Source organism: Lontra canadensis, unplaced genomic scaffold, assembly GCF_010015895.1.
Source record: "Lontra canadensis isolate GAN:19392208 unplaced genomic scaffold, GSC_riverotter_1.0 scaffold82, whole genome shotgun sequence".
NCBI classification, from domain to species: domain Eukaryota; kingdom Metazoa; phylum Chordata; class Mammalia; order Carnivora; family Mustelidae; genus Lontra; species Lontra canadensis.
In genome coordinates, this window is record NW_022631076.1 from 4457847 (window position 1) to 4483288 (window position 25442).

General features: G+C 36.5%; 1 protein-coding gene across 7 annotated transcripts; it reads right to left on the reverse strand.

Annotated features, from left to right (window-relative positions):
• Positions 1 to 1451: 1451 nt before the first annotated feature.
• Positions 1452 to 24472, reverse strand: POLI (DNA polymerase iota). Of its 7 annotated transcripts, none has more exons than XM_032882458.1 (10): positions 24313 to 24470; positions 22798 to 22908; positions 20707 to 20871; positions 17785 to 17937; positions 15512 to 15748; positions 12977 to 13155; positions 11755 to 11846; positions 9004 to 9134; positions 4118 to 4323; positions 1452 to 2537 (listed from the first exon to the last, which is right to left on the reverse strand). In XM_032882458.1, the coding sequence occupies exons 1-10, from the start codon at positions 24419 to 24421 to the stop codon at positions 1722 to 1724; spliced, it is 2199 nt and encodes a 732-aa protein (XP_032738349.1). In that variant the 5' UTR covers positions 24422 to 24470; the 3' UTR covers positions 1452 to 1721. The 7 variants fall into 7 exon arrangements, with proteins under 7 accessions (XP_032738349.1, XP_032738348.1, XP_032738352.1 ...); XM_032882457.1 differs by having other exon boundaries at positions 24274 to 24470; XM_032882461.1 differs by lacking the exon at positions 24313 to 24470 and adding an exon at positions 24095 to 24248.
• Between the last annotated feature and the right edge of the window lie 970 nt (positions 24473 to 25442).

A 25442-nucleotide genomic window follows, 5' to 3' on the forward strand; every position in this document is an offset into this window, starting at 1 on the left:
TTATTTATTTATTTGACAGACAGAGATCACAAGTAGGAAGAGAGGCAGGCAGAGAGGGGGGCCGGGAGCAGGCTCCAGGGAGCCTGATGCAGGGCTCAATCCCAGGCCCCCAGGATCATAACCTGAGCTGAAGGCAGAGGCTTTAATTAAACCCACAGAGCCACCCAGAAGCCCCTTTCCATTACTCTTTATTCACATTTGTATACTGTATTTTTATTATCTTTTCTTTAGATTGTATCTGCAAAGGTTATAAACTCGAAAACAGGACTCTTCTGAATCAGTACTGTGGTATACTTTGATGTGTTCTAGAAATTTACATCTTAAAAATTGTAAGATGTCCACAATCTTATACCCAATTTTTAACCTTGCAGGCAAAAGGGGAAGGCAATTAACAATGGGAAAAAGAGAACACCTATCGATGTAGTAATTTTGTATATTTGTTGTGGATATGATATCCTTAATCTGATCTCCAAAAATAAGAAGATACAAAAACATCTAATCATTACTTTAAAACACTACACAGACTAGCCAGAAGGAAATGGACTTTTCCAATTATCCAGCATCTTTTAAAAATATATATATTTATTTATTTGACAGAGATAGAGACAGAGCACAAGTAGGCAGAGCAGCAGGGAGAAGCAGGCTCTCTGCTGAGCAAAGAGCCCGATGCAGGGTTTGAGCCAAGGACTCTGGGACCATGACCTGAGCCGCAGGCAGCCGCTTAACCCACTGAGCCGCCCGGGCACCCAACTACCCAGCCTTCTTATAAAACCTATCACGTTGCCTTTCTAGTGTCCATCCTTCCCTTAATCTACCTGGATGGAGAGTTCCTTCTAGTTCTCTACAACATGTACACTCCCCTGCCCAACCTCCCACCTGGCCCCTGCCACACCATTCATTCAATAATCACAGAGTGCTTTCCACGTACTAGGCACTGCAGTAGGCTCTGGTGTACTCAAAAGCATTAATAGGACATACACTGCTTTGGTATTTTTTAAAAAACGTATTAAATGGCACACAGTACTTCAACAAGAGTACTTCTGTGTTTTTAGTAGCTGGCGGCAGAATTTCTTATTTGGAAGTTTCCTAATGGGCTGAATTTTTTTTTTTTTTTTTAAGATTTTATTTATTTATGAGAGAGAGAGAGAGAGAGAGAGCGAGCACAGGCAGACAGAATGGCAGGCAGAGGCAAAGGGAGAAGCAGGCTCCCTGCAGAGCAAGGAGCCCGATGTGGGACTCGATCCCAGGACGCCGGGATCATGACCTGAGCTGAAGGCAGCTGCTTAACCAACTGAGCCACCCAGGCGTCCCCTAATGGGCTGAATTTCTTGAGACATTCCATATTTCACAGAAAAAACATGACTCTTTGCTATGTCATAGCAATGATTTGGCTAGTCTATTTGTTTCTACATACAGGTGTATCCCCTCTCCCCCATTTATGGGAAATGTACTAACCATGATATTCTTTTTATTGAAAAGCAATATAAAATAACTTTAGAAATAAGAGGATAATTTTACATTATTTCTTGGTATGAGTATTTTTATGCTTTGTGCCAGAATTTACTTCCCATAACTACACTTGCTTTTATCTAGAACATTATATATTGGATTTCTACATTATTGAATATCTATTAGTGTTTAACTTAGAGGAGCTTAATAAACTACTAAATCTGAGAACAATGGCCTTTCCTTTGCTTTCTAGACCTTTTTTCTGAACATGCTTATTTATGTACAAAGGGGAAATCTGATGCTGCTCTCTTCCAGTCTGCTAACAGCTCTTTTTGTACCTCTTCTGGTAGTTCATAGAAAACTTCAGGATCAATGTCAGAAGGAAAGGTAATTTTCTCATCACTAGAATCTTGCTCTTTATTTTCTGTAAGTCTCTCATGATGAGAAACTGTCACTACTGATTCCTTATGGCTATCTGTAGTGCGGTTTTTGGAGAATAGTTGCTCACTCTGCAAATTGGGAAATGAATGGAAAATAGATACAGCAGGGTTTGTATTTGAAAAATGAAATCCTTGAGATTCTTTAGGTCCTTGACTCATTCGTTCATCTTTTAATCTACTGTCTATATAATGTGAATAATCCTTTTGGCTACATGGAGAAGAGGAACTACCGCTATTTAAACCTGATGTTCCTGGTTCACAGGGAGATACAGGTATCTGTTTACTACTGGATAAATGATCTGTAGGATTTAAGGGACTACTTTGCATTTGTTTGGTAGAAAAGAAAGATAATACTCCTCTAGAGGCATGTAATGGACAACTTAAGCTTCCTTTGCCTTGAACTTTTTCTCCAGATTTTCCAGAACGGATTTCTTCTTGAATATCTACTGGAAGCTGCTTAAAGACTTCTTGGTCAATACCTTCGGGAAGTGAGCAGAGTGGGGATTCATCACTGTCTTTTTCTTTGGAAAAATTAGGATCTAGTGGAGCCTCCCCAGTTCTTGTACTTTCAATTCTTCCGGATGGTAGAAAATTCCAATTTGTTTCTTTTTCTTTGGAAAAATCCTCCATATGACTATCTTTCATTTTCTAGAACACAAGAATAACAGAGTAATTAAGATATCTGATATCTTTGAAATATTCATGCCGCTGAAGAGTACTATAGCCATTTTCTGACTAACATGTTTCTAATCTACTCAGTAATTTCATTCCTTTTGGCCAGTTCCAAACTACTAGAGATAATAAATCCACCAAAATTAGTCACACTATTGTGTGCATCTTTAGTCACTATTCTAGGGAGAGGTTTCCTTCCTAGATAGCACTGAGCCAGAAGATAGTTATTTGTTTGGAAACTTGGAAAGCACCTTAACAACGGTGTTTTCAAATTCACAATTCTGTAAATAAAGGAAAGGTAGCCTAGAAAAGTAAATGATTCGCCTATGACTATCTAAAAAATATATATGCATAGATCATCAAGGGCTGGTTTTCTCAAAATCCTTATTCTGAAGTGTAACAGTTAACAGACAAAAAAAAATATTTCTATGGTAAAATCCAACATCAATATGAAGCTATAACACTGTTTATATTTACATAAAATAAAAATTTAAAGGTACTTTCAGTTCTAATTTTCATAATTTTTCTACGTAAATTTTTCACTTAAATTTTCCCTCTGGTTTTAAGCACCAGGAAAATGTATACCCAATCAAATATAACTCAGGAAACATCAACACAACAGTAACTGAAAAAAAAAAGTAAAAGGAAAAGAGATTTGGGACACTATATATACTGTATGCCAGACCTGTACAAGGTACTTTTGCTTATGTTTACCTCACTAATACCACTATAAATTAAAGGCAAAAAGTAAACTCATTTTTAAATTTCAGTTAATAAAGGGAATAAAAAGGGCCACAGGAAAAAGTACTTTGAAGAGGGTCCTGATTCACTACTTCTGTAACAATACTCTGTTCTCATTTTAAACTGAAATGTAAATGAAAATACTACTGAAATTATACTGATCAAACATTAAAACAAAGAAAATAATAAAAATACTGTAATTAAGAGTTAATTGTAGGCAAGCACAATTTAGTAAAATATGATTATTTTTTAAAGCATCCCATATTTACTAGACATTTGCTAAATGGCCACGTATACAAGGTTTTATTTTAGTCACTGGAAAATATGACTGGCCTCTGTTTCTCTACTGCCACACTCTTAATTTCTACAATTGTAGAATGAGTACTCATACTACATCAATCTTGCTATCAAAATTCAATGTAATTTCAAAGCCAAGAAAAGTTAAATACTTTAACAAAAACATTGGGGGAATGCTGGTAGTTTACAATTAATAGACAAAGATTTTATTTCTGGTATCTAGAAATATTTTCATACTTATTAGCTAATCATATTTTTGTTGCTAAAAAATGTTTTAACACTTGTTTTAACAAAACAAGGAACCTCCATAACAGTTTTCTCTTTTATCCAGTGATTCTTTTGTTTTCTTTTCAGATCACAGTACAGTACACTTATGGCTAGCAACCATAATATGAGAGGTACTATACACAAGTAAGGCATTCAAATAATATAATCCAAAAGAATCTCTAAATTGTATCAATGGAACAGAAACTTAGATTTGTAATTTAACCACACAAATTCAATAAGAGTGTACTTACAAAACTGCGCTTGCCAGACCGTGAAGTTGTTGATAACGATGGTGTTAAATAATAATCAATAGTCCCTTTCTTAGCAGTATTTAATACTTTAAGGTTGCAGAGGCACACACTTAAAAGGGTAAGATGAAATGGCATCTTCACATTCACCATATTTCGAAAAAGTTTCATAAGTATATCAACCATTGGGGTCATCACATCGCAATTTCCTAAACAAAATGTTTGAGAAGACTATAAGCACATTATATCATAATTTATATTAAAAGCTTAATCTAATTCATGTTGCTTAGATTAAGAAGTTAAAATCCTAAACAGATATCACTGGGACAACCCGACATTATATACCACCCTGGGATTATCTCAACACTAATACTAAATGCCAAATGAGTTAAAGTTTTCAAATGATTTGAAATATGGGACTTCTGGTTATAGGAGTAAGCTTTCCCCATAAAACTATAATAAAACTGGACAAAACTGAGGATCTGAAAGTGGGCCAAAAGCAAATAAACTGAGAAGCACCGATTTATAATAGCTAGTAGAAGGATGCCTGGGTGGCTCAGTTGGGTAATTGTCTGCCTTCTGCTCAGGGCATGATCCCAGAGACCTGAGATTGAGTCCTACATCGGGCTCCTTGCTCAGTGGGGAGTCTGTTTCTCCTTCAGCCTGCTGCTCCCCCTGCTTGTGCTGTCTCCACCCACCTGACAAATAAATAAATAAAAATCTAAAAAATAAAATAAATAAAAGCCAGTAGAACTTAGATAAGAAAGGATGAAACTGCAGCCTTACTGGCTGGGGTTGTTTGTATCTTCCTCTAGCAGTAGTCCTGCCATGGTGAGGCTGGCTATGAGAGCCAGTAGCTTTGCTGCCAGAAAGGACAGATTTGATTTGAGGCAGAGGGCAAAAGCCCATTCCCAGCAGTACTTCCAGTAAAGAGAATAAACTTTAGGAAACAACAGGGGAAATCGCACAGCTCTCTCTAGCCTGAGGTTGCAATTGTGGCTGGAGTTGAGTGAAAAATCAGTGGATGAGCCATAAATTTAACTAGGAGATGTAGAAATGAGAGAACCACAGAGGGACTGGATAAGCTCTCCTCACAACCCCAGCTGACTGGGAGACTGCATGCACATGGGAGGGAGGGAAGAAAGGGCCCAAGTTCTCTACACATCACTGGCGGAAATGGCAACAAGCATACATGGAAGATGCAAGAAGGCTACAGAAAATAAAAGCCAAGGCAGAGTTGAAAATGGCCTAAAATTTTTTTTTTAATATTTTATTTATTTATTTGACACACAGAGATCACAAGTAGGCAGAGAGGGAGAGAGGAGGAAGCAGGCTCACTGCCGAGCAGAGAGCCCGATGCGGGAATCGATCCCAGGAACCTGAGATCATGACCTGAGCTGAAGGCAGAGGCTTTAAACCACTGAGCCACCCAGGCGCCCCGAAAATGGCCTAAATTTTTAAAGCACTCTCCAACCCATGCACTTATCCATTTACAGTAGGCATAAGCCTTTCAGGCTCTTGCATCTGCCCAAAAGCTTTGACCAGTTATTGGCTAACCACTAAACTATGCAGACATAGAGGTAACCTAGGAAGCCAAAATAAAAAATTTAAATTAAAATTAAAAAAGAAAAGAAAGGAAAGCTAAGTAAAGAAATCAGAGGCCACACATCACAGGGGAGGTAGATTCTGCAGCTTAAGTTCAAAGAAGTTAGAAAAGGAAAAGGGGAAAAAAAGCCCACAAGAAGAAAACACATCATGGTCAAATTGATAAAAGACAAAGAGACTCATCCCATAAAGGAGAATAACAATACAAACAGTACAACTATCATTATAGTGCAGTACAACTCAGCTCCAAATTCACCCATCAGTACCTGCTCTGTGATAACGCACTAGACTCTAAAATTTTTCACATTGAATATGACATTACACCTTGTCATTAGAGAAGAAGGAAGAGAAACCACCTTTCTCTTCCTGGTTCCAGGAACCTGGTTCCACTAATTTCCAATGTACGGTCATTTAATTTTTCTTTCTCCCATTACCTGGTTTATTTGTAGTACATATGTGTGGGGACACCTAATAGTGCTTTCCATCACACACATGTGGAACACTCAGTCCCTCAGCAACCTCAAACCCCAGCCTGAGCTTAGTGACTATGTACCATGGCACTACCAACTCAAATGCCGTACATACCACAGCAGTGCCCCCACTCATTCTGCACACCTACCTAATGACTTGCCTCTGTCTCAGAGGGTTGTTTCCTCCAGGTCTTCCTATGCAGGCACCATACCTTCCACCTTTGAACTAGCTGAATACAGATGCCTTTACCACAACCACCCACCAGCTTCAGCTTGCCTGCATTCTAAAGGGCTATTAACAAAAATCCTCCTAACACAAACACTGAATGCTCCAAATTATTCACTGCCTTACCAATGAGCAAGTTCCCAACATCCCAACTCCTTCTGTGTGCCCACCAACCAGCCTCAGCTCATCCACAGATCAAAGGATGGCTTTCTCTTTGTCTAATAACTATGGATCATCTCTGGGCCAGGTAATTCAAAGGATTTCTCTACCATCAAATGTTCTATAACCATACCCTCTCCTTAAGGGATAGAGGGACTCTCTTTTTTAAGTTGTCCTTCTTCAGGTACTTTTCCACAGCCCTTGAATACCTCTAAAGAGTCTTCTTTATACCTTTATAGTCACTTCCCTAATACAGTTTAATAATTCTGTGAAACTTTCTCTATTCAAATTTTTGTGTGGTTATTCTCTCCCAATTGGAAGGAGATTGATAAAACTATTAAGAGCTGACTCCTCGTCAAAAAATAATGGACCCCCCCCCCAAAAAAAAAAATGGAAACTGGAAGATAACAGAATCGTACATTAAAACCATGGAAAGAGAAACAGTCAAGAATTCTACACACAAACAAATTGCCACTCAAAAATGTTATCTTGGTGGAGTCTTCCAAAAATTTTAGTTAGGTAGAATGGTTTGATAGTGATGCTCAATTTTTCTTTTCAAACATAAATGATGCATTTTCTAGGATAGACCATATGCTAGGTAATAAAATTACTTTCAATAAATCTAGACAGGCCAAAATGACTCAAAATATGTTCTATGATCAACACGAAATTAAAGCAGAAATCAACAACAGAATGAAATTTGGGAAATCATCAAATATTTGGAAATTAAACAACAAATTTCTAAATAAGCTTAGGGGTCAAAGAAGAAATCACCAGGGATATTAGAAACAATTTTGACCTTAATGAAAAGGAAATATAACAAATGTTATGGAATGCAGCTAAAGCACTAAAAGGAAATATAAAACTTAAACTTGAATTATTAGAAAATCAGGTAAGTATAAAACAAATAATGTAAGCTTCCATCTTAAGAAATCAGAGGGAAGAAGGCAAATTAAACTAACACAAATTAAACTAACACAGGGCAGAAATAAGTTAAATAGAAAGTAGAAAAACAACAGAGAAATCAATGACACAAAAGTTGGATCTCAGAAGATCAATTAAACCTTTGAGTGAGGTCTCACTCAGATAAACCTCTACTAGAATGATAAAGAAAAAAGGAGAATACATGCAACAGCAAAATCAGGACTGAAAGAAGAGACATCACTATAGATCCTACAAAAATTAGACAGATAATACGGGAATATTGACAACTTCATGCCAACAAACTAGACAACTTGAATGAAATGGATACATTCCTAGAAGATAAAAGTTACCAAAACTGACTCAAAATAAATAGAAAGTCTGAATAAACTTACAATAAGTAAAAAAAAATCAATTTCCCATTTTAAAATCTTTCCACAAAAGCCCAGGATCCTGAACAGCCAAAACAATTTAAAAATAGAACAAAGCTGAAGAATTTACACTATTTAATTTCAAAACTTATAACAAAGTATCAGATAGGGTGGAACTGGTATAACAATAACCACATAAATCAATGAAATAAGAAAATCAAGAAATAAACTTCTTTAGAGTCAATTAGTTTTTGACAAAGATGCCATGACAATTCAAGAAAGAATAATCTGTTTAACAAATTCTGTTCAAACAACTGGATATCCACATACAAAAGAATGAACAAGCCTCTTATATTACACCATACTCAAAAATTTACTCAAAGTAGATCTAAGTGTAAAGCTTAAAACTATAAATTTCCAAAAGAAAACACAGGAGGAAATATCTGTAACTCTGGGTTAGGCAAAGAATTTTTAGATAGGGCACCAAAAGCATTATCCATAAAAGAGAAAAATGAAATACCACTACAATGCCATACGACTACAAGGCCACAAGAATGACTATAATAAAGTAAACTGACAATACTAAATGTGAGAGAGAATGTGAAAGCCTGGAACCCTCATACATTCTTGGTAAGAATGGAAATTGTATACCCACTTTGGGAAAAAGTATTGCAGTTTCTTAAAGTTCAACTTATCATATAACCCAGCAATTCCACTCTTGGTAATCTATTCAAGATAAACAAAAACATATAATCTGCCCAATGACTTGCATGCAAATACTCATAGCACCGTTTTTCATAAGAGGCAAAAAATGGAAACAAGTGTCCATAAAGAAGTTATCCTGTTATAACTTCTTATCTTGATAACAAGATAACTTATCTTGTGTGATAATATAACACATTATCGTAATTTTATCTTCTCTGAACTTGGGAAACCCTGTTAACTGCATTTTTATTTTTATTATCTATTTAAAAACAACAAAAAAGTTTTCCTGTAAAAATTCCTGATAGAACGAAGGTACTTAATAGTTCCTAACTCCCTATGAAGACTCTCCATCTTTGGATCATAATTCTAATACAAAGTTTGTTTTTTTAGGAGCTCAACCTGCAATTAAATTATTAGAAAATTAGCCCATACCTGTCCCTAACTTCTGAATTACATGCGATGGAATAGGGCACTGACGACTCTCACGGCTACAATGATTCTCAGATGAATACCGACGGATTGTTAATCTGATTGTATGTGGCTTCCTTCCATCTTGGCATACTCTAAAAGGAAAGAGCAAGCAGAAACAGGGAATTAGAAAAGTATTACCTAAAGATTTTTTTTAATCTCTAGAGGTATCAGATTTAGTAACTGAAAGAATTATAAATATGGTTGATACCTAGGCAGTAAGCAATACAAGTTTCTGAATAGCCCAAACAAATCTTAAGTGTAAGGCTCTCAGGACTCATTCAGAATCGAGTGCAATCAGGAAAAGAAGAGAAATAAGATACAATTGTAACAAACCATTTTACGATCCAAAGTCACAAAAAATTAAAAGCAACTTATTAAAATCAGCAGGAAATTAAGAAAATAATGCATTTATTCACTGGTGAAGGCAAATACATGAGAAATGACAGATTTTTTTTTTTTTACACAGGGAAAAAAAAAATTACAAAAAGAAAAAAATTTTAAATGAGATAACTTTTGTCAAAGAGCACTCCCTGAATAGACCCAAGGAACAGTAATATCACCATTATATGGCAAATAAGAGCAATAACTTAAAAGATCAACAACATATAATATTTAAGTAGTACCTGTACATGCATCTAAAAATGTGTTCTATTCAAATGGTCTTAATTTTAGTGTTGAAAAGTTTTAATGAGATAGGAAATTCACTTAAGAAGCATAAAATCTAATTACTAAAATAAATGTCCTTAAAAATAGTATTTTCCACCTAGGCACCTGAGTGGCTCAGTTGGTTAAGTGACTGCCTCCAGCTCAGGTCATGATCCTAGAGTTCCGGGATCGAGTCCCATGTGGGGCTCCCTGCTCAGCGGGACAGTCTGCTTATCTCCAGCTGACCTGTCTCCTCTCATGCTCTCTGCCTCTCATTCTCTCTCTTTCTCTCAAATAAATAATTAAAATCTTAAAAAAATAATATTATCCTTCTTATATGTACGGCAATGCATTAAAAAAAAAATCACAAACAAAATACAAATATTGTACCTTGTTAAACACACTCAAATTGAAGATTCTGAACTGGAAAATTTAGATTTTCCATAATAAGTAATTTTTCTTTACGGCTTTATTACAAAACATCTTGATTCCTGCCTTACTAAGATAACAAGATATCTTACATAATGTGTGATATCCTGTAAACACGTTACTAGTTTAAATATCTTCTAGTTAAACTTTTTCTCTTAAGTCATTATACAATTTAAAGAGTGTTACTTGGTTCCTATAACTAATGAAGACATATTAGGAAAAGGTTATATTCTAAGCAAGCTTAAACTAGAGGGCAAATACATTCACACAAACACAATTCTTTTTTTGCCAGTAACTTCGATGGTATTATACCTCAGTCACCGTAATCAGGGGCCACGGTGTAGAAAGGGAGTAGAAAGCAGAGGTGAGGATAAATGGTTCATAGTTGGTAATTTACAGGTTTAGAGCACCTAGCCTCATCTCTGAGTTGATGCTTCAAATATGAGAGCCTATAAAATTGTTGTGGTTTCTCTACATGCAGAACTCTTTCCAATGGCCAGGCATTTCACAGTAGTCTCACATTTAGCTGAAGCAGAGCAGATGACCCAGTTTCAGAAGCACACTCACAGGCCCGACCTGCATTGTATCACTGGAGCTGGGTCATTCAGCAGCCCCAGTTGCATGCAGCAAATGATGAGCTGCACAGCTCGACTCAAGACACGAGAACCACGTAGCATGTGAGACCAAAGCTGTAGGAAATTTTACCTCACCAGTTTACTGAGATTTAGAGTCATCTAGAAATCTTTTTCTCAGGCATAGTTAGCTATCCTACCCTCATTTACAGAAGCATAGCTATTCAAAACTGCTAGACCCCTGACACTTTGAGAAATCAAAGAGATGGGAGGAAAAGAGATAATATTCTTCTAGGAACACTGAGAGATATATGATAGTAAAGGAGCATCAGAAAACTAAACATCTTGCTTCGTTTATGCTGTGCTATTCATACACTCATAATCCCCGCAAACTTACAGACCAGTGCCCTGCACTCACCACACTGACTGCTCACACATAGCCCCACTGAGTTATTTTTTTGTCTGAGTCCATTTTCTTTCACATAGTCTGAGGCAAAGAAGATAATGAGGGTTCTTCTGCTTTCTCCATCACTGGTGCTCTTATAGGTGTCGAGATGCAAGGTACCCATAAACCCTCTTTTTTTTTTTTTTTTAAGATTTTATTTATTCATTTGACAGACAGAGATCACAAGTAGGCAGAGAGAGGCAGGCAGAGGAGAGAGAGGAGGAAGCAGGCTCCCCGCGGAGCAAAGAGCCCGATGTGGGGCTTGATCCCAGGACACTGGGATCATGACCTGAGCCGAAGGCAGAGGCTTTAACCCACTGAGCCACCCAGGCGCCCCCCCATAAAACCCTCTTAAGTAACTACAGGCACCTTAAGAACCACAGTATAAACACAGTGTTACTAAAATCAAGACTAACGGAAACAAATTAATTAAATTTAGTTAAGGGCGCCTGTTACTATCTTTGCAATAGTTTATAATGTAGAGAAATTCAAAGATAAATGATCTCTCTTTACACTGTTCAGTCTCCAGTTAATATATAAGTTCCAAGACAGAATATCAACTGTATTTTCCATATACTTTGTACAGAATATATAGAATGATATGGCAAAATGGAAAATCACCTGTTCAAAAGACTGGCAAGTAGTTCTTCAATCTTATTTTTAGCTTCGACTTCTGATGAACATTTTTTAAATGAATCTTCTTCACTAAAGGACTATCAGACAAGCACAAATAGGGATTATTGTAAACCTAAATAAGCATATCCAGTTATGTGGATGCGTGCCAAATATTCAGGACATTTTTTTTTTAAATTTATTTATTTGAGAGCAAGCATGAACAGGGTAGGGCATTGGGAGAAGCAGACTTCCCAGTGAGCAGGGAGCCCAACATGGGGCTCCATCCTGGGACCCTGGGATCATGACCTGAGTTGAAGGCACTGTGCCACCCAGGTGCTCCTCTTTTTTTAATTATTATTACTTATTTTTACTAACGTATATATTCAGCACATTCTTTACTAACTTCCCTCTCATGCTTAATTTGAGCCATTTAGTTCACTTTTACAATAACTCTTTTTATCTCCAAGTTACTGTACTCCACTAGAAAGTCAAGAAAATTATAAAGCTCTAGTACCAACTCCAAGCTTTATTCTTACAATTACAGTGAGGCTCTTAATTTCCTAGCACTTGAGATTGAGTTTAACCTTGGACATGTTATTTAACCTTTCTAAAGTACAGTATCCTCATCTTTAACAAAAGGGAGAGAGGAAAAAGGGTATGAACAAATAATAATACTACCTACCTTGAAGCTTTGTTATGAATATTAAATGGCTAAGGTACATAAAACACTTAGTAAAGTGCCTATGACATAGGAAAAAAAAATCAGTGTTAACTAGGTGATTATACGGTCTCCATTTCCTAAATCATTAGACTAATCGGAAAATAAGATTTCTTAAAAATGAAAATATTTTGCCAAATGTATGCAATATAGGTTGTTAAAATTAAGTGATATTTAATCAAGGTAGCCAACTTGAGACAAATATTAATTCTTAGATTAAATTTAAAAATATTTACTAATCTAGGGGCAGCTGGATGGCTCGGTCAGTTAAGCATCCAACTCTTGATTTCAGCTCAGGTCTTGATTTCAGGGTCATGAGTTCAAGCTCCAGCAGAGAGCCTACTTAAAAAAATTTTACTAACTTAATAAATTAACCTTCTCATAGGAAAGAGATCATATACTAACCCAGTAAGCAAATTAGAATAGTAAGAACATAGTACTAAAACCAGAAATCTTTATCTCAAGTGTGACAAACAGTATTCAATTAAAATAAGTATCATTATCTTATACCTGAGGTGGTCCTGACGGCATCACAGGAGAAGTATCCTCTCCAAAACTGAGCTTCTGGATACGCTGAGCAACTGAAATTCCTAACTCCTTTTGTAGTATTTTGGGTGAAAAGGTTTGAAGATCATGCACACTACTGATACCCAGCGCTTCAAGACGTTTGGCAGTTTTATAACCAATACCTAGACAAAAAGAATTATTGTATTACAGTAGTTTTTCTCCTTAAGATAAAACTACTACAGTATATAACAAACACATCTTTAAATTCCATAATGAATATTTTGCTAGGATTAAATTTTACTGAAAATTAGGCTGTCCTCCTTCTGCGCAGGGCATCTTAAATGAACCACTTTGAAAACCTCACAACCCTAGTACAACATAATGAATGTGGAGACAACCAATACATGCTATCTTGATAAAATGAAATGTTTACCACCTGTTACATAACACTTTGGAAGTATTCAAGAATAACCACCTGTTACATAATACTTTGGAAGTATTCAAGAATAATAGTTACGATTCATGCAAAGAGAGACTTCATTACAGCAACAAAATTAATTAGCATGTGCTAATCAGCTGACCTGATTCCTACACATAATATCACACATTTATCCACAAGTCTTATCTGGCAATATTTACTATCCCAAATATAAGAGCCAGAAAGTAAAGAAAAAAAATCTACCCATTAGCAAAACTACCAAAGTTCTTGCACTAAAACTCAGTTATACTTTATCACCTTACCTGGGATGCTGAGGGAATTTAGTACCCCCTTTATTGTTCTCATTAAAAAAAAAAAAAAAAAAGAATTCTATAGTATTTTGATTTCCCTGCACAGTAAAAGAAGTAAATCAAAGGCAATGGATACGGAGGAGAAATTTTTTTTAAAGATTTATTTATTTATTTGAGAGAGAGAAAAAGAACACAAGCAGGAAAGGCAGAAGGAGAGAGGATGAGAATCTCAAGCAGACTCCATGCTGAGCATGAAGCCCCATGCGGGGCTCGATCTCATGACCCTAAGATCATGACCTGAGCTGAAAATCAAGAGCCAGAGGCTTAACTGAGCCACCCCGGGGAGGGCAATTACTAAAGTAGTGTGTCAGTTATTTTCATAGCAGAAATAAAAGAGAGGTGCCATAACCCTAACCCTAAGAGAAAACCTGTAAATAAAGAAAGAAATATAAGAACTCAAAAAGTAAAGCCAAGTAGTAATGTTATATGATCAGTAGACAGTCCTCAATTTATTACAACCTGACATAGTGACTGTCTTCAGAACAGAGACTCAGAGTCATCCAGAAAACTTCTACACTTATATTGTATTAATGAAGGCAAGGCAGTGTACAAAACATTTTGTAATCACACAAACATGGGTTAAAAATAAGAAGTTATGGGTGCCTGGGTGGCTCAGTGGGTTAAGCTGCTGCTTTAGGCTCAGGTCATGATCTCAGCGTCCTGGGATCAAGTCCCACATCAGGCTTTCTGCTCAGCTGGGAGCCTGCTTCCCTCCCTCTCTCTCTGCCTACTTGTGATCTGTCAAATAAATAAATAAAATCTTAAAAAACAAACACAAAGTTATGACATCTAAAGGTTCAGCTGACTTAGAAATTCACTTCTACAGAATTCTAATATCTTATTCCCCAGCAATGCCATAAAAATGAAGCTTAACATATCCCTTATTAATAGTCTATAAAACCATATTTGATCTTCAAAGACAAAAATTTGTCCCATGACCTGAATTAGTCACTACTCCCCTCAAGAAAACTAGTTTCCTCATCTTTAAAATAAGAACTTGGCCTAACTGCTTTGGAAGGTCCCTCATAGCTCTAATATTTTCTATATAATCCCAAAGTAGAGTTAGTAAAAAGGCCAATGCCCATCTCTGGATGCAGTGTGCGGTGTAAGAATATGAAGCAGGGACTGGAAATAAAAGAACGTGATTCTAGGTTATAACTTTCATGATCATATTCAAACTATACAGAAAGTAAGTGAAACTAGAAAAGTACTTTCATGATGTGGATGGAACTAGAGGGTATTACACTGAGCAAATAAGTCAATCAGAGAAAGACAATTATCATATGATCTCCCTGATATGAGGAATTTGAGAGGCAACATGGGTTTAGGGGGTAGGGAGGGAAAAAATGAAACAAGATGGGCTCGGGAGGGAGACAAACCATAAGATATGCTTGATCTCACAAAACAAACTGAGGGTTGCTGGAGGAAGAGGGGTAGGGAGAGGGTGGTTGGGTGATGGACACTGGGGAGGGTATATGCTATGGTGAGTGCTGTGAAGTGTGTAAACCTGGCAATTCACAGAGCTGTACCCCTGGGGCTAGTAATACATTATATGTTAATAAAAAATAATAAAAAAAAAGAAAGAAAGAAAAGTACTTTCATATTCCCTCTAGAGGACGCATCAGGGTTTGGAGTTTTCTCCAAGAGCTAAGTATTCAGACTCTAAGAATTAATAACTTGTATCTCTAATTTTTAAAATTAAAGAAATGCAAGAAAACTAATGGATATTTTTCAATATAAATGTCTTACCAGGCATTTCCTTTACATGACTCAAACTCTGAATAAGAACTTGAGAACTCTGAGGTAGTAACACTGTTTGTTGATTTGGTTTAAAAACACCAGAAACTAATTTTGCTAGTAACTTATTAGAAGCCACACCAGCACAGCCAGTGAGACCCAGTTGATTACACATGGCTTCCCGCATCTCTGCTGCAATCTGAGATCCAACAAGCAGTCTGATGTGCATGATGTCATGCAGGTTTATACCTATAAGAACAGCCAATATCATTAGAAGTCACCAAAAAAAATTTTTCTTTTTTACAAATGAGTTTAAAAAAACCCAACCGTCCCCCCAACCCCACCACCATACTGTCACCCACTTAACTCATCTCTCTCATTCTTCATGGGAATCCTGTAAAGTAAGTAACTTCCACAAGTGAATTCCAAGTGCCTGTGATAGTGACTGCATCCTGGGAGTGCTTAATGATTAACAGATTATGAAAACTGATCTCATAAAAAATTTCCTACTGATATTAGTAAAACTTTTACTCATGTTTAACTGTAAGCAAGCATAAAAGCAGAAGTATTACACTTCTAACATTACAGAGCTAACATTACAGCTTTAAAGATCTGAATCTAAACTTTATACATACTAGCTGATTGTGCTACTGAAAACAATTCCAAATCTGTACATAGTTTAAGGCATCTTTTATGAAAAGTATAGGGAAAATACACAGAAACAAATTTTCTTAGGGGTGAAAATGGTGTAAGAATTATAGGAGACTGTCCTTATCCTCAGGAGTATTTACAGATGAAGTGTCATGCAATTTACTTTTAAATGGCTGATCGATCAACCAACCAATCAATAAAGAGGGAGCAAGATAAAGTAAATGTAGGAAAAAACAATGGGTGTATCTACAAGGAAGGGAATAAAAAGTGTTCTCACTGTACTACTCAATCAAATTTCTCTGGGTTTGAAAAAAAAATTTTTTTTAAAGATTTTATTTATTTATTTGACAGGCAGAAATCACAAGGAGGCAGAGAGGCAGGCAGAGAGAGGTGGGGGGAAGCAGGCTCCCCACTGAACAGAGAGCCGGATAAGGGGCTCAATCCCAGGACCCTGAGACCATGACCTGAGCCAAAGGCAGAAGCCCAACCCACGGAGCCACCCAGGTGCCCCTGAAAAAAATTTTTAACAGAATCTTGTGAGGAAGGATTCATGAAGAATCAGACATTTTCTTTTTAGGATAAAAAACCTAGCTCTCTGTAATATGTTCTAACAAATGCTGGATTTGCTTTGAAAATTATAAAGAAACATACTTAGAAACTTCTTCTATTCAGTCCTTATAAGTGACAAAAGAGCAGGTTCAGAAGACATATGAAAAGCTTCCTGTCCTCTTCTAGAAGAGAACTGTAGCTCTACCCGTTTTCTTCTTTAGTATCAGGATGGCAGAGAACTAGACTGGAGACCGATGACCAGCTCTCAAAAAAGGGCGATAAGAGGACACATATGCTGAGACCTAGGCCAGGAAGGTCAGGGCAAGTCTTATACAAAAGCAGAGTAGCATGTCTTCCATGTGATATGATACGGAAGTCACCAACAGAGTTACAAGATGTTTTAAACTCTAACAGATATTCACTGGGGCTTACTGAAGCTTATTTCCAAAGGCAAATATCTCTGGAAATACCATCAGTCATTTATACTTAAATATGTGAAAGAGATGGACTATTTTGTTTTCTTGCTAAGAGTTGGCAAAGATAATCAAACTGATTGGATATCAGCTTGCAAAAGATGGCAGGTAGGCCTAGAAAGCTTCCACAGGGTAAGTCAGGAACTCAGACAGCAACATGAATGTTTGATGCCTGGGGGGAACAGAAGGGAATAAGCAAAAGAGGCAACAAAACACAAATTTAGTTTACCTCAAAATTTTGCTTAAAGACAGTTTCAGGAGAAGCAAAAATTATTCTAAAAAGTGTATCATTAAGGAAACCCTTGTAACTGAAGAATGACTTAAGGGGGTAGGGCTCTTAAAAATGGTTACACACAAACTGTGTCACAGAAATGAAAAATGCATGGAGCACTGAGCTACACATGTCGTCAAAATCTTACTTTCTCCCTACTTAATATGGAACACCAACACCTAATTTTAGTCATTTGAGACAGATCACTGATATAAGGCTATACCTCCAACAAAAGCTATAACAATTTCAGAAAGATAGTCGACTCATTGAACTTATTGAACTCAGTGAACATTAAGATGTTAAGTATTTTGAGTGACGAAATACAGTAAGAATCCACTTACACTGATTATTATATACATGACCCGACACAGTCAGTGCTGAAAGTTCATCACTTTGAAGCTGCTGTAGTCTCTTTTCAACCATTTCTGTTAGATCCACAAAATTTTCATCAAATCCGAGTCTCTCAACAACTGGACTAAATTCTTCCAACAACTCTAAATTGAATAATATTGGTGCACAGATGTTAACTAAAGTCGTAACTAAAATGGATTTAACTAGTCTATGCTTAAAAATATTTCAAATATGCTAAAGGTTTAACATATATTCATACTTCCACAATATCTTAAATAAAGTCCTCCATTAACTGGATTTTTTTCCTATACCACATTTTGAGTAAAGGCAATATTTTGCAACAAAATAAGTCCAAAATTACATTCCCTGGACAGATGCTTACACCAGTATATTTAGCTCAATCTCCTACATGTACAATTTCTATACCTGTAGTACATTAACTATCAATGCTTACAGTTCATTATGATCTTGAAATAGTGGTTCCAAAGAATACAGTCAGCCTAGGAAAGCAGAGACAAGTCGTAACATACTCTAGCTGTATTTTCCACAAGTCTTAAAAAGACAAAAGCAATAAAATGTAAAACTTTGAGGGGCATCTGGGCGGCTCAGTGATTAAGCGTGTGTCTCCGGTTCTGGTCGTGACCTCAGGGTTCTGGGATCCAGCGTCACACTCTACGTTCAACAGGGAGTCTAGTCTGCCTCTTCCCCCTGCCCTTCCCCTAACTAGTGTGTGTGCACACGGTCTCTTTCAAATAAATAAAACTTCCAATTATTACTGAATCACAAAGAAAAGTCAGTTTGACCTAGAAATTAACCTCTAAGAACTCACCTCATGGATATCTTCATAAAAATATGCCAAAATTTCTATATGAAAATGTCTACTGAAGCATATATTTGGAAGAGCAAAAAATTGGTAACAGCCAAATAAATCCATCACTGTCGGGAAACCATGTAATTTATCATCCAACATAAGACACGTTTTGAATGAAAAGGAGTGCTTTAATAATTATGTAGGGATAATAGGCATAAAGTGGGACACACTGTTTTCATATCACTAAAGGATTGGTTAAATGCGTATGGAATCAAATACAATGTAGTACTATGCAGTCATTAAAAAGAATGAGGAAGAGCTATGAAGGATATGAAAGATCACTAGGAGGCACAACTGTATGTACAACCTCTTCTATGTAAAGATTAACTTCTTTCAAGATGAATAAACAAGAAAAAGAAAAGATTAACTTCTTAATATTGAGACATCCAATTTTGCATGGATGCACAAGTGATATTTTCAGAATAGAGTCTTATCCTTGCTTGGCTAGCCCTTCTTTCCCCTTCTCCCATTTCACCATTGCCATGTTCTCTCCAGAAGTTAATGTTAAAAACCTAGTAGACATCCTTTCATGTTTCCCTTCCTGTTTATATACAGACATATATGTATGTGTAAAGGGAAGGGTTTGGGCCATTGTTCTACACATAAGGAACAATATGACACGTTTTTGCATCTTGCCTTTTACTCAACAAGGCAAACATATCTCTGAGTCAAACTGCATAACACCAGTGTATTCTTTTTAATTGCTATTTCATTTTCCATCATAGAGAAGTCGTAATTTAGCCATCCTCATCCTGATGAGCATTTGTTTTTATTCCATATTTTTACCAATTATGAACCATGCTACAAGAAATATTTTTGTACATATGTTCTCATGACCTTATTTCTATTGAATAAATTCCTAGCAGTAGTATCACAGGGTTAAATAGTATCTCTAATTTCAAAAAAATGTTTCTATATTACTTTTTGTAAATGTATACTATTTTGTTTCTACTTTCACATTTTTTTGAAGTATGATGGACATAAAATAATACCTCACTAATTCAAATTTCCTTAGCTACTAATTAATTTGAGTATTCTTTTTCCACAGAATTGTGGACATTGGGTTTATTCTTTTTGTCAACTGCCTATTCATACCTTTCATCCATTTTTCTTTTTTTTTTTTTTTTAAGATTTTATTTATTTACTTGACAGAAATCACAAGTAGGCAGACAGGCAGGCAGAGAGAGGGGGAAGCAGGCCCCCTGCTGAGCAGAGAGCCTAATGCCAGGAGTTAATCCCAGGACCCTGAGGTCATGACCTGAACTGAAGGCAGCGGCTTAGCCCACTAAGCCACCCAGGCGCCCTCATCCATTTTTCTTAAGTATCTTTTTCTTATAAACTTGTAAGGGCTTTGGATATTACAGTTAACACTTTCATCTGAAAACTGCTACAATTTATAAAAGAACAAGCAAAAACAACAGCAGAAAAGATAAACAGTTGATTCTTACACATTTTTAAATTATATATATAATTGCAATATACCAGTACAAATGTGTTTTCATTTTTCCTATAATTTACTAAAACTCGATTCAAACCCAAACCTTAATAGGGAAGAGTTTATCTATACTATCATATTCAGTGTGTGTGTAAACTGCTGACAGTTCTCAACAAATCTAATTTTTAATTATGTTAATCAAACATTACAGAAGCCTAACTATTAGTGCATCTATTAGTGCATCAGAGTACAGATATTTCCTAATTCATTTAAATTTGGTATTTAAACTTAAAATAAAAAATGTTTTATTTTTTTCATGTATCTTTTATATATCTTTCCATTTTATTCCTTCCAAATTTTGTTTTACATTTTTTCTCACATTCATATAAATACCAGTTACAAGAGACTTTAAATGTCTTCCAATTATATGTTTTTTGGTCAACATTACTCATATAAAGTCATCCTCTTACATAAAATGTTTTTAAAAGCAGGTAAGACCCAAAATAAAAGTTATTAGCAAAAAGAAAGTGATTTATGGCATTTTACTAATTAAAAGATTTCATGTAGTGAATGAGCATACTATATACAAATTAATGCTCAACATACCTGTAACTTTATATGACATCTCTCTGTACCGAGTCAAGTCTTCTCCATTAACTAATACCAGCTGTGGACATTTTTCTTTTGCATCTCTGACATTCATAAGTTTCTTAACTCCAAGTTTCCTAGCTTCATAGTTGCAGGTAACCACCAAATATTTCTGCTGAACTCCTATAAAAAGCAAATATAACTTTAAACTATAATGCAATCTATTTTGATTAAGAATAAAAAGCTCTATTCATTTAAAAAGCATAGCCTCCATTCATCAAGGTTCTATGAAGTAAAATTTAACAAAAATTATCATTAATCAATATACTCTCTGGAGTTTTCAGGAAAAAAAATACCAATAAAATCCTTCTAGGACTTTTTTTTTCAGACAATACAAACCAGATTAATTTCTATTAAATTAACTCTCTATATAAAGTCTAGGCCATGTTTTACCAGAAAAATAAAGCAGATGAAAATAACTGAGTACAATTAATTACTGGTTTCTGCTAGAAAAACTTTCCAATGAATATAAAGCAATGTTCTGTTACAATTGCTAACCTATAATCATTAAAGATCTCCTCCCAATAAATGTAATTATTGAACTGTTCTTCATAGTAATTTGCAGAAAATATTAGACAGCAAGCCATCATTAATGGGCCCCCTCCTTATCAATAATGATTAAATTATGATCATCTACAGATTATAAAAACTCTAGTTTACTAGTGGTGGCTTAAGATTACTGAAATTAATTTTCTCTTTACAGAAGTTGACCATTTGTTTATCATTGTAAAAGTAATGTTCATCTAACATATGTAAAATATAAACATGTAGTAGAAAAAAAAAGGTTATGTCCATTTCACCAATGTAAGACATATGTTTCTAAAATGTTGATATTATAAACAAGGAAAAGAAACATTATTTCACATAAAGATTTGTGATATATCAGATTATGCCCCAAAATAGAATCTCTGCATCAAAAGTCATAATTAAAGATTCATCAGTGAACTGTATAAAAAAATAGGATTGGTAACTTCTTCAACTAAAAAACCAGTCTTTTAATACAGAATTAAATTATATGGACTCACCACTATGTCACCAGCCCAAGTTAAATAGTCACACATTTGCATTTGTTGAGCATAACTGAAAGACTACTTTTGCTTTCTCCCAGAAACTTTCAACATCACATTTCTCACTTCGATAATAATTTATTCCTGTGTCTTAATTACACAATACTTTTTTATTGAGCATTATCTACATAGCATCTTGTGTTAAACTGCTACTAATTACAAATGCCTTTAGGAGAAAACTTACATCCTCTAATCCTAACTCCTTGACATCCTGGGAAAGTTTAAAGATCCTAGACTGATACTGGCATACCAAAAACTAGTCTTCCCTTTGCTCTTCTTTTGTAAATCAACTAAGCTGTGCTGAACTGGGATTTATCAAAACCAATCGAGGCACAAAGGTTAGCAGCAGGTGAATCAGAATTGCTCTTTACGCTTATACTAAAAGATAAATTCTTACTACATGCATAAAAGAAATCTTTGGAAATTTAAATGACTTTTCCAATTTAAGATACACATGTAATAGAAATGTTAAAATAAGCCAACATATTAATAAGTAAATCTTCAACGTAAAGTTTCTCTTTGCCTTTTATTTAAAAAGATTCTTGCATTTTTATGGAAAACTTAGACTCTATACCCCTTAAGTATTTAGGGCCTGTTCAAAATCCAACTTTTTTGTCATGTTAAACAATCTAAGAGTTAATTTCAAAACTGGAGAGGATAAATGAAAATGTCCATTAGAATGTGATGGCTTTTTTTGAGATAAGAGATTATAAAGTTTCAACCACTGAGAACAAAACTAAAAGTTCATTATAGTCTTTCTGTTCACATGTTCAGTTGGCTATACTACTTGTATAAAATTCACCATTTATTAAATAAGGTTTGTAAGTTTTATACCTTGTAGTGAAGGAAAGTTTACTGTCTATAAAGGACCTTAGGAATTGCTTCCAAAATCTTTAATATGGTTAATCAATCAGAATATAATCAACATAAATAAATAATACTCTAATACAAAACGAAAATTATTATTAATGTCCAAAATTACCTAAAGGTTTGCCCTTCAGTTCTGGATTTGAAATCATTTCTACTTGTGCGTAAAAGCAATCCAGATCCACATGTACTATGACTCTGGATGAAGAACTTCCTTCTGGCACCACTTGATCATGAACCAATGCACAATATGCAAAGAAACAGAAAAATATATTCAGGCTGCTTATCATCTCTGAGCAATTGGCAGTTCCTTAAAACATGGTAACTGAGAAAGAATGCAGAATGATTTTAAGTTTTATCCTGGATTCATGTATCAAAGCATCTAAAAATTATAGACACGAGAGAAACTCCCATCTACAGTAGCGTCTTCAGTCCTGTTTACTATTTCTTTGTGCACTCCATTTTTCTCAGGCTAGAAATAACTCTGAGGCAAAAAATCTTGATCAATAATAGAAGCAAGAGGTAATCCTATCACTTGCAAGTTTCTAACAACATTCAGAATAAATCATAAGGGGAAGAAGTTTAAACACTGATTTCAACCAACTAAAAATTATTCTAAGTGGCAATGCTCTTAAATTAAAAAAAAAAATCATAAATACAAAAGGGCAGAAGCCAGACCTATGGGTTCCAACGGACTCTATTTAGTGCCCATATGATAGCAGGATTATCTAGTTCAGTGCTGAATCCCAAATACCTGGAAGAGTGCCTGGTATAGAACAGACTACCGATAAATACTCGCTAAATTAAAAGAAGGAATAAATATTTCTCGAATTTTAAAAAGTACCTCATGTCATGGGGTGGGGAAGGGATGGGGGATAAGAGAGGAGATTCCAGCTTTTACCCAGTTAAAAACAAGGCAGGCTAAGTGCAATGTGGTATTCTGGTCTGAATATGGCACAAAAACTTTAATGGAAAAAACTGGTACGTTTGTACTTTAGTCAAGAGCATTATGCCAGTGTTCATTTCTCAGTTTTGACACACGTACTACAGTCATAGAAGACATTAACATTAGGGAAAGGCACTTCTGCAACTCCTTTAAGTTTAACATTATTCCTAAATTTAAAAGTTAAAAGGGGAAGCGGAGGCCGGGAAGTAGAGCCTTGGCCCCAGGCCCTGGGGTTGGGCAGTACAAGGTAGAGCCCAGAGGCTGGAAGTGGGTCACGGAGAGACGGCCACTGCAGATGTGCCCCATCTTCGGTTCCGAGCCCAGCCTGAGCCCCAGCCTCTGCCACGTGCGCGACAAGGTTCTCTACTTCTGCAACGTTACACCTTCCGGGCACCTCTTAGGCCTTTCACCAGGCGGTTTGGGGGATCACAAGTGCAACCTCGACTATCATAATTGACACGCCCACCCTAGTCCTATTAGGCGAAGCCATCCTTTCGGGATCTTGGCCGTAAAACACCAGGTAGCGGAGAACAGCTCTTTCCATCAAGCCGAGAAAACGAAAGGACCAGAGCGAGGCGGGGATCGTCGCACCCCAACGGCCGCCGCCGCCCCTTGGCCTCCGCCCGCCCCGCCCTTCTTATTTACACCAAGTGAGGCCGCCGGGCTCCTCAGGCCCGGGCGCACCGGGCGAGCCGCCTGCCTCCCCCGCCTCCGCCCGCTCCATGGCCTGAGCCGCGTCCTCTTCCTCGTCTCGGCCCGCTTCCTCCTCGGGCTCCACCCCTAGCTGCTCCATCCCGTCGCGGCCAACCGCAGCGCAGCTTCCGGCCGCTTCCGCCCGGTCTCCAGGGAAACCGCGAGCCGACCGCCCCCAGCCGCTTAGGTTTTTACGCCTGCGCAGTCCGGGCCGACCGAGCAGTTGCCCGAAGGGGCGCGCGTGCTGGGAATCGTGTCGTGCCACGTGCTGAGGTTCCATCTCGCCCAGTCGAGGCCGGAAGTGAGGGATTGCAGTCCCAAACAGCAGTTTTTGTTTTGTTTTGTTTTGTTTTTGTACTTTTTTTTTAGATCTTTGGAGTTAGTCCCATACCACAAATTTTAACTTTTTAGCTTTGCAAAAATGCCAGCCTGTTCTCCCGGTAACTGTTAGCACAATTGGTAACCCTTAGACACTGAACGATTTGTGGTGGCGGAGAGTGGGAGAAAGGGAGGGAATTACGGTCAGAGCAAGGCGGCCACGTAAACTAATATGATTAGCAAGTATGCTAAAGTTTGTTGCATTTTGTTTGTTGTTTGATTCAAAGACACTGTGGCAGATTAGACTCCTGAATTCTTAATCATGTCAATAGGGTTGTGATTATATGCGTTTTGGAATCAGATGCAATTTCCATCGCAGAGTCCAACTTTCTAACTGAGTGACTTTGGGCAGCTTGCCTAACTGCTCTGAGCTTCAGTTTCAAGGCTGTTTTAAAAAAAAAAGAAAAAAGTTGTTTTCAGTGTCTTGAGATTGAATGAACAAATGAAAACTAACATATACCTTAGTATTCCCATGTATGTAAAACACCTGCCATGTAGAAGGTGGTCAATAAATGTTAATTCTCTTTGCCTTCTGTTAAGATGCTTGTATGCTTGTGTGTGTGTGTGTGTGTGTGTGTGTGTGTTCCAGTAGAGGAAATTTGGACATTTCTCTGTGTATCTTTGTATTTGTACACATTCACACACATATTTTGCTTTTTTACAGGATTCTCTTCTTAAAAGTGGGATCTGAGAACCTTGACAAGCCCTTTAAAGAACATGCTGATGCATCCTTAAGAAGGAGT

What these genes read in the sequence shown, in the direction of transcription:
- POLI (XM_032882457.1), bottom strand. Translation starts at nt 24,421, where the DNA reads ATGGAGCAGCTAGGGGTGGAGCCCGAGGAGGAAGCGGGCCGAGACGAG. An exon ending in GCCCGGCGGCCTCACTTGGT is followed by an intron (nt 22,909 to 24,273) that starts GTAAATAAGAAG and finishes TTCATGATCAAG; the next exon opens with TGGTGCCAGAAGGAAGTTCT. An exon ending in TCATGTATATAATAATCAGT is followed by an intron (nt 15,749 to 17,784) that starts GTAAGTGGATTC and finishes CTGTTCTTATAG; the next exon opens with GTATAAACCTGCATGACATC.